At 41.2% G+C, this 9,991-nt stretch overlaps 1 protein-coding gene across 8 annotated transcripts in view; it reads right to left on the bottom strand.

Annotated features, from left to right (window-relative positions):
• Positions 1-2,682: 2,682 nt before the first annotated feature.
• Positions 2,683-9,991, bottom strand: part of RIC8B (RIC8 guanine nucleotide exchange factor B) — a 105,439-nt gene continuing 98,130 nt past the window's right edge. For 7 of the 8 annotated variants that reach the window (XR_014082327.1, XR_014082326.1, XM_081591319.1 and 4 more), the window contains one exon: positions 4,842-6,251. Coding sequence is in view for 4 of the 8 variants with exons in the window: in XM_081591321.1 (XP_081447447.1) it covers positions 6,140-6,251 (112 nt within the window). In the remaining 4 variants the exon portion in view is untranslated. Of the gene's footprint in view, positions 3,826-4,841; positions 6,252-9,991 lie in introns of those variants that run through there. The other variant, XR_014082325.1, reaches the window with a different exon arrangement.

Below are 9,991 nucleotides of genomic sequence, written 5' to 3'. Positions count from 1 at the left end.
CCTGTAATACAGCAAGACTTGGGTTTTGGTTGTAACTGAGACCCCCATGATGTCTCCATCTTTGCACAACTTGATTGTTTATCTCCTCTCTTACAAGAGAGATCCTGGTATGCTTTCATGACCAAGATAGTTCAATTTGAATTTCTGATACTTGTTACCAAGAGCTAGGTCTTTCCAATTTCGAGGTTTTTGGTGTTGTTTTTAAAACCTGAACTTTGTGGATCTTCTTTCCACGCATGATAGCTATTTATAATGAATATATTTTGACAGAAATACAGATGGCCAAAAGGACATTATAAATTGAGTAATGCTTATCAATGAGCTCTTATCACATCAACATGTGATACAGTATTTGCAAAACAGTTGTCCTTGATATCCAAAACATTTTTCATTCAGTAAATGATACTTGGGAGACCCTACAGATCTGCAAATTCCTTAAAATACTTCTTAACACCACCCTCCTGTTCCCAAAGTGGCTTAGCTCACAGGTTGGTCGAGCCAGTGTTTTAGACTATCTTTTCCCCAAAGTCATTCCCACCTGAGTTTAAATGAGCTGTTTCTTGCCTTTCCACAATGCCAAATTGTGTTTATTCCAATGTGTAGGTATTTCTTGACTCCATCCCCTCTTTTTTACACCTGCCACTACTCCAGTTCAGGCTCTGCTTACCCTTCATGTGTAGCTGCAGCAGCCTTCTATCTGGTCTCTTTTCTTATTTCCTGTCCCTTCTCCACTCCAGTCTCCATAGGGAGGCCAGCATGATCCTTCTCGTTTGTCCTTTCCTCGCCTGAAATGCTGCTACTCACGTGTGCCATCTTGAGATATGGGATGCCTTTATTTCAGTCCTACTGAGCTGCTTGCGTTCTATAAACACATCAATTTTGTTGGGGCCAGTTCTTTTGGTGGGAACAGTTTTTTCTCTCCTCCACATGGCGAACTCATGCTCAGCTCTAATGTCACTTATGAAACTGTTACTCAACCCCACATTCCTGCTGGCATCCCATAGCACTTTGTCCAGGCTATGGTTATGGATTTCTCACACTATGGGCACTTTGGGGACAGGGACTTTCAGTTGTGTTTGTGTCCCCAAGCACCTTGAACAGTGTCTGTGCATGCTAAGTCACTTCAGTCGTGCCTGATACATGGTAAATGCCCAGTGAATGTTTATTGGACACACCTATATGGATTGGTGTGCTTGTGAGTATGGGCCTTTCTTTGAGACTAGCAGGGCTATGGTATTCTATGCAGTGGGGGGATCTGGAAATGGAGTGAGGAAAAATGTGTTAAAGTTATTTTCCAATTCTGTTTTTCCTATTTCAATCTCTTCTGAAATTTTTTTCTCTCAAATAAGACTTTATTGCATTTTTTTCTGATTGTAGAAGCAACACATAGCATAGTATTTACACAGATATCATGCAGGTTTGAGTTCAAATTTTGCTACTTATTGTCTGTGTGCCTTGCACATAGTACCTAACATCTTTATGCCTTATTGTTCTCATCTGGAAAGTGGGAATTATTCTAATAGTGCTTACCTCATAAGATGCTCATGAAGATGAAATTATTAAGTGTACATAAAGTGTTTAGCACAGTGTGTGGCACAGTAATTATTCAGGAAGTATACACAACTGTAATTATGTTCAATGCAGAAAAGGTACAGGTCTGTGAGACCTGGATACAGCAGAGCTGGAGACTAGGGCCCAGGATCTTCCCTGTGTAACATTGAAGGAAAACACAAATCGGACTCCAGAAGCCTCAGAGAATCATTTTGATCTTTTAGGACAGCCTTTCTCAACCAGGGTTCATCTGAACCACTGAACTCTGGACTGGAGTGACAATTTTTTCCTCTCCGTCAAGGATGTAGCTAACACCATTCTAGATGCACAGGAAGGTTGGTTCACTGTGTACAATGCATGATTCAGGAACTGAGGCTTAATCTCCCCACCCCTCCCTTAAGAAAAGGCTGTTCTGAGTCTTCTTGAAGACTGGGTGCTGGGACTCAGCAGTGTGTCAGTCACATCCTCTCTAGAAACCTGTTTCCTTGAATCTTCTCACTTAGGGCAGTTGTCAGAAATCTCTCCCTCCTGCCTCCCTACCCATATAACTTGTCCCTAGAGCACCATTCATCTGTTCCTTCTCCATATTGTGCTCATCACATACCCACTAATTTTGACAGGTGTCCCTTCACTTTTCTTGAAAGAATAACATGTCTCTCCCCATCCCTGGGTAGCCCCTTTCACTTCTGCTATTGCAGTGAATACCTCCAAAAATGTAATGTCAGTAACTGGATCACACCATAGTAAACATGATTGACATCTTTTTTTTTTTTTCACATGCAGACTTCTTAAAGTCAGCTAGACACCTTGCCCTTTTCAAATGCCTCTCCTTAACAAAAATTATAGAATCATCCAGGCACTTAATCTAGCTGTGTCGTGATCTGTGCCACCAAGGCTCCTGCTGGACTGTGTATGGCAGCTAGTCTGCTCTTCCTGGCGCCCATTCCCCTTTCCTGCAGCTCTGCAGTGCTGACAAGGCCCACGCTGCCTCCCAGAAAGGCAGCAGGCACTGATTTTTGGGGGGAGGAGGGATAGGTCATGATATCTCCTCCATTAGTAAGGAAGAATAATAACTGGGTAAGCAATTACTACTGTTTACCACAATGCATATAATGGAATATCATATAGCCATTAATTTTTGAAGAATATTTATTGACATGGGAAAATGCTTACAGTATGTTAAAGAAGAAAGCAGGATACAAATCTGTAAATACAGCATGATCCCAATCTAGTAGTAAAATAAGTTATATATGCATAGAAAAAACACAGGATGGAAATACACTGAAACATTAACAGAGACTATCTCAGGTGGTGGGTTGTGAGGTGAATGATTAACTTTAGTATTTTCTGTATTCTCCAGACTTTCCACAATGAAACATGTATTATTTTTAAAATCCGAGGGGGAAGGGAAGTCAACATAAGAGACATCTAGTACTGGGAGGCAGCAAGACTGATGGTCGTGAGGGGAGGTTGCATACTTAAACCACCTCTGCCCATATCTTTGTTTATAAAGGAGGGACAGTAAGGTCCATCCTGTCCACCTCTCAGGACCAGTGGGTGTGTGAAAGGGGCTTGAAAGGGTCTCAGGTATTTGCTGATTGTTACTCTAAAGCAGCAGCTCAAGTGCCTTATGTTCGAACTTGCTTCCCCATACCCTATTTTAAAGATTGGAAGGGATGTGGACACAGGGGCCAGCAGACACAGTTGGCCAGTGTATTCTCACCATCCCCACTGCATGTCACTGAGCCAGGAGATGTCAAGGGTCAGGGCAGGGGGGCGGTGTTGGGGAGCCTGCAGCCCTAATCTCTGACCTAAAGGACTCCAGGCCCTTATCTGAAATTCAGTACTAACTGAGCAAGTTTCCTGCTTATACTTCAGCTTCATTTGGGTCACCTCCCTACTTAATAAGTTCTTTAAACCAGTTATGCTGAAATTGTTATTGCTTAAAATGGCCCAAGAATTACCAGTCTCCCAACATTCCAGAGTCATAAGGAGGCACAAGGTGGACCCACGTGGGCAATGTGAAGGGGAAGGTATGGTGCTGGGGGGTCAGGCCAGCCCGAGTTGGAGTCTTACTTGCTGTGTGATGTTGGGTAACTTACTGTGCTTTCCAGAGATGATCTCTAACATGAGATGTGATGAGGATACACAAGATAAAGATACATAAAAAGCCCAGCACAGAGCAAGCAATCGACAGATGTTGGTTCTCTTTCCATGTGCAAGATGAAGTCACTTTCATCTTCTCCCTCTGCAAATTTTCTCTTCAAAACAAGCCTAGTGCCCAACACAGAGAAATTCAAAATGAAACAGAACTCACTGAAAACAGAAGAGCACAGCAACTTAAAGAAGACTGTTCAAACACTAACTCTGCATAAAGCTGGCAAGATGGTATTTCATTAAACATGTCTTCATTTAGGTAAGCGACACTCATGCCAAAGCTATTTGATTGCAGAAATTATAAAAATATCTTAAAAATGCATTTGTAGAATGAAGTAACAAAAATACTTAAAATTCCTTTTTCTAAACTTTTTTTCACTTAATCTAAAATTATGAATTACCAAGTTTCACTTTATTTACTGTTAAAACATGGGTCACCCATAACTTCTACTCCAGTTATTTTGGATGAAAATCCTAAAATGTATTGTGTTCTTTATAGTCTTTTTATAGAGTATTCTGGATTTAACTTATTTTGTAAAAAGAAACACAAGGTCATCATTAAGAGAATTAGTTTACAGGCCATACTATTGTACGGATACTTTCTGGGTCAACTAGAATGTCCTTTGGGAAACAGATGGTCCCAGACTCAAGTAGTTCTCATTCTCCCCACATTCCTATCCAGTTTTCATTTGGATTTTTGCTGCTTTCAGTAGGTCTGCCTTCCATCCAACTGCCTCCTCCTTTGCCATTTTTTTTTTTTTGGTGGACTTGAAAGTCAGATAACTAAACATGTTAGAAATATATGCAAATTTTAGTAAAGAGGCAAAAAGTGAGATAGATTCTTGAGGCTCTCATGTAGAAATAAATTGTAAGAAACTTTGACATCTCTTTTGGCAGCTCAAAGGCCTTTTAAAACCAAATTCCTGATTTGTACTTTTGCCAGAAAAGTGACTTTTGGATAAATGACATTTCACTAATACTCTGTGTACTTTATCCTTAGAAAAGCTATTTATTACAACTGAGATAATAGATGTAGAAGCACTTTTAAAAAGCATAAACTGTGAAATAGTATTGTTTACCCCAATAAACAATAAATAGTATTGTTTATAAAGAAACACACACAGATGGCTAAATTGAATCAACCCCAATGTTTTATTTAATTTAAAGTTTTAAAAGGCAGTGGTTAAGCACATTATGTGTGTATATATATATATATGTATATACGTACATACATATATATATATATAGATATAAGAGGAAACCAACCCCTTTTCAACTTTAGCCATTGATTAACTAGCCCACTGTCTATTGCATGATTCATTTTCTACTTTTTCATATGACCAATCTGTTTTACCAAAGTAAAAACAGCCTTAATCAGTTTAACAGTAACTATTTGTGTTTCTTTTTTAAATAAATAAAGTTACCATTAAACTGATCACATATGGTAGAAAGGTAGAACACACACAAGCACACACAGTCCCCAATTTAAAACATGTGACATATGAATGACCTATATGTACAAGTGGGTGCTGCTGTCTCCTCCACCCTCAGCAGAGGCTACAAAAGAACTCCCAGTACCCAGGGGTCCCCATTCCCTCTTCCGGGTTGGAGGGTATGTTTTCCTGACACCCCTATGTTAGACCTCAGAATGCATGCTCCCCATGCAGCAATACAGATGGGGGTTCAGTTCTATGGTACTAGTGTTCAGGTTATTAGGGAATAAATAGGCATTGGTAGCTGCCTCAGAACTAAACCATCCTTTGTAACTTTATAGGGAGAAATGTATTCTGAAGTTCCAGATAACTGACATACAAACTTTTTTGAATGTAATCAGTTTGCAAGTCTGGGGCTGTGTGTGTGTGTGCGCACGTGCGTGTGTGTGTGTGTGAGTCTCTATAGATTTATACAAAATTGAAATGAAGTGAAGAGTGGGGCTAGGCCTATGGAGCAGCTGCTTGGCTTCCATTCACTCAGTCCTGATCTAAAGGGTCACTTGCCTCAGCCCCTTTTAGCAGCTCATTCTGCTTCTCATGTGCCTCTGTCTCTGGAGAGATTCAGAAAGGGCAGCTCACACAAGTGAGAGGAAGGACACAGCTAAATCTTCTGTTAAGAATCTTGGCAAACAGAACTGCCAGATTCAACCAGGGCTGCTTTATAGAGTGAAGTCCTTCAGCTCCATCTTGACAGAATGGAATTTCTTTTTCCTGTTCCTAGTCCCTGCAACTCCATCTAACTGCAGCTCTGTCTGAATGCCTCAATATCGCAAAAACACAGGATCACTTCTTAAATATGCTGGATTCTCAACGAGTAAACCAGTTAATGTGTTTCTAGCCAAAGCAAGGGCATAAATGTTTTAGAGAAAAGATTCCCCTGGAGCTACAGAGAAAAGATGCTGATAAAAGCAATATTGAGAGTTGAGCAGGTGATGCTTTCAGTCTGTGTCAGAGCTGGTCTCCTCGATGACAGAGTACTGGTTGAGTGCTTCCTCCAAAGGCGTTATTGTCCCATCAGGTTTTAGTCCCATTGGTTTAAGCAACTCCTCTCTGGAAAAAGAGATAAAAGAGAGAGAAAAAAGTATTCACCAGCATCACACACACACCCTCCCCCCGCCCAAATCCACATCCTTAAAAAAAAAAAGTCTTTAAAAACCAAAGTATTTTTCCTCAAGCTCTCTCTGTGTGTTTGTAACAGGAAAGATGAAAGGGGTATGGAAAGAAAAAGAGGGAGATAAAAGACTTCATTCACACAGGCCAAACCTACTAAGCCAATTAAAAGTATGAAAAGTCAAGGTCTAAATGGGCTCAGGACAAGGAGCAGGTCTCTTCTGTTTTTAATAATTAACTTTTTTTCCTTTTGTGGATTTGTTTTAGTGAAGTTGAAGCTGCCAAAATTTCACCTGTCCCAGTGGACCAGCCATGTAATTAAATGGCTGATTTGATATGTAAGGATTTCATTTAATGGAATAAATCTGCCATTTGATTTGTCCCTCTCCAGTCTCTAGTGATACAGAAGTACGTATTGATTTCAAATCAGTTGGCCTTTCCCAACTTTCTCCCTCCCTTTTCTTTCCTTCTTTCTCTCCTCCTTTTTTTAAAAAAACACCATTGCTTTTGTTTGTGGCAGTTTAATTATGGGATTGACAGCCATTTTAATCTCTTCAAAGCTCCCCAACTGCCTCTCCTCAGCTAATCCAATTATATCTACTCCACAAGTTACAGCCTCATCTAAAGATGATTAATTATTGATTAAGCCAATCAAAAAGCGTTAGGAAAGATTTATTTAATCTTTTCATGGGCTCTTATTTATTATATGGAGATTATGGTGAATGTACCTGTTGAGCTACTAACTGTAGTCCTCCTCCCACCCCCAAAAGTCAGCAGTGTACTTTAAAAGGAGTCTTGAAGAGGCACATGAGCTGCTTAAAACTTATTTCTCACAGAAACAGGCATCGCCCCCTAAAAACATGTCTACAACAAGAACCCACATGGCAGCAATTGTAATGTTGGTGGGAGCTAGAGTGAAGGAAAATACTAAAGTCTCCTCTCCCTCTGCTTCCTTGTGGTTGTCCCTCAGGCCGGCACAAAGAAAGGCTCCCTCCTGGGAAGGGCCAGCCACACAACTGTGTGCTAGTGTTACACGTGCAGAGAAACATCTGGGGAAGGGGAAGAACAGCTCAGTGGTCACTGGATAAGCCAACAGGAGCCTAATCAAGCAGCTCTTACCAGAAGACTATTGCTGAGAGTCTGAAGACTCTATTAATATGGATGGTTGATTGGTTAAATTGAGGTTGCTAAATATTTATTAAGTAGGAAATGTGTTTCCTGATCCCAGAAATGGGGTCAGAATCATAGAACTTAAAGCGGCCTTAGAGATCATTTAGTCCAACTCCCTTGTTTAATAAAGGAGACTGAGTGACTTACCCAAGGTCACATATCTAGTGGCAAAGCTGGACCTGGGACATAGTCCCTGAATTCCAGTCCAGGGCTGTTTGCACATCTGGATTAACTGGTCTAACTGCACTGAAGGAACACACTCTGAGTTCAGCTGTTCAACAACTATGTGCTGAGAACTGTGTCATATACCGGGGAGAGAAGGAAGGCCAGGCACAGCTGCTGCTCTCAAGCAGTGAGTGAAATATACACATGGAAAATAACTTAGGACATAATGGGGTAAATGCTGTAACAGGATCAGGAACAAAGGAAATCACAGCTCCTGAGATGAAGCATCGATCAAATCGCCTGGGGAAGGTGGGAGTGGCACCTCCAGGGAGGTGTCCTATGCCAGGCAAAGATGGCACAGGACTTTTCTGGCAAGGGAGATTGTGTGGAGGGCTCTGTATGGTCCCACCTACTTGTGATTATTTGTGCAGACCTTTCTGGATTGTGTCAATTTCTTTCTCTGCTCTCAAGCTGGGAAAGGGCCCAGTGTTTGGGGAGGGGTGAGGTTCAATGAAGGAGCAGCAGGAAGTAAGTCTGCAAGGGTAGTTCGGGGTCTGGGAGTCAAGTGTCTTGAATGTCAAAGTAAGCAGCTTGGGTCCTAGCCTGTAAGGAATGCCCGGCCAGGGTTGGTTTATAGGGAAGAATCTCTGGCAGCAGTGCAAAGACACATCGGAATAGGGGAAACTGCAGCAGAGAGACAAGTCACAAGGATGTCACTGTAACAGTGCATGTGAGAGGAGACAGAAAGTTGGATTGTGGCTGTGGTTGTGGGAAAAAAAGGCATCACTTCCAAGGTAGAGCTGTCATCTACGGGGAGGGCAGAGTTGGTAAAGGGGAGTGAGGAAGAGTGTCTCTATGGCTCCCAGCTCAGATGACCATGTGGATGGTGACCCTTCATTCGAGCAAGAGCACAGCAGATGGAGCAGATTTTGGGGGACGGGGGGAGACACATCTTTCAGGACAGTGAAGAACTCTGCATGACAACCAGGTAGAAATGTTTATTGGAACTAGGGAACAATCTGCTTCCACTGAAACGTCTCTCTAGCACCAGTTCATATTATACATCTGTACTTTAGTAACAATTCCTAGTTCTGGTTGTGCTGAAGGACTTTGTGATACTGGACACTGTTTACTAATAACCAATACAAAAGGAGAAGGGGACTATCTCCTGGGGTGAAACATTAAGGGATCAGAAAGTTCAAAGGTTTGAAGGGGTTGGGGACTACAGGAACAGTAAGGTAGGTGGGGTGAAGGGTATGGGTGGATGGAATGGGATCAGTAGATGAGACTGTATGAATTCTACCAAGATAGTGATGAACTGCTGGGGGGCCATTCCATCACTCCTAACATTTCTGCATTTCTCTGGTAACAAAATGATACTGGGGCTAGCTACCAGCTTGCACCAAGTAGCCAGTACTTTCTCATTCAAACCCAGGAGGAATATTTTCAAATCAAGTCCATAGGTTTCACCCCTACTCCCTAATCCAATTTTATAATAGAAATAATTAAGAACATTACAAAAGTTTTATGGCCAAATTATGAAAATTCATTTATAGAATAAAGGGGCTCATATTTTAATTCTCACTTGTGAACTATTCTCAAGGCTTTATCTTTTGGATTTTCTGTATCACCCCTCTACTAACACAGACTCTCCTCTGAGGATATGAATTATTTTCTTTTTCACATGGTTATAGGATGCTATAGGATGTCTTGTCTTACTGACATTCCTGTAGGAGAGGTGTCAGTGATAACTGGCCACATAATTATGCATTCATGCAAATAAATTAAGGCAGCAATGTGATACACTGGAAAGAACAAAAAAGTCTAGAGTCAGGATGTCTGTTTGAAGTCCTGGCTCTTCCACTTACCAGTTGTGTGATCTTGGGCAAGTCTCTGAGTCTCTGTATTCCCATCTGTGAAATGGGGATAATAATACTAGCTCTACCTACCTACTTCCTAGTGATGACTTAAGGGGTTATAGTACTAGCAGTGGCAGTAGTAACAGCAACAATAATAGTGTAGATGAAAGAGTTCTATGAACTGTAAAGGAGTCCTAAATATTAGTTGTTGTTATTGTGGTACAGTGAAAGGCATATAAAGGTTTTGGAATCAGACCTAGGTTCTATAGCAGTAAGATCTTGAACTCTCTGAACTTTAGTTTCCTTATCTGTAGAATTGGGATAGGAATACCCATTTCACTGAATTGTCATGAGGGTGAAAGGTCATTATACATATGAAGTACACAGTGCAATGGCTGGGATGTAGTTGGAACCCATGAGATGCATTTCCTGTCCTTTATGTGCTTATGGAAGGAAGATTTCCACAAGATTGTTAGGGCACTCTTT

Source organism: Giraffa tippelskirchi, chromosome 4, assembly GCF_054371585.1.
Source record: "Giraffa tippelskirchi isolate mGirTip1 chromosome 4, T2T-mGirTip1v1.2.pri, whole genome shotgun sequence".
Taxonomy (NCBI): Eukaryota; Metazoa; Chordata; class Mammalia; order Artiodactyla; family Giraffidae; genus Giraffa; species Giraffa tippelskirchi.
The sequence above is the reverse complement of the archived record's forward strand: the minus strand, read 5'-3'. Positions and strand labels throughout refer to the sequence as shown.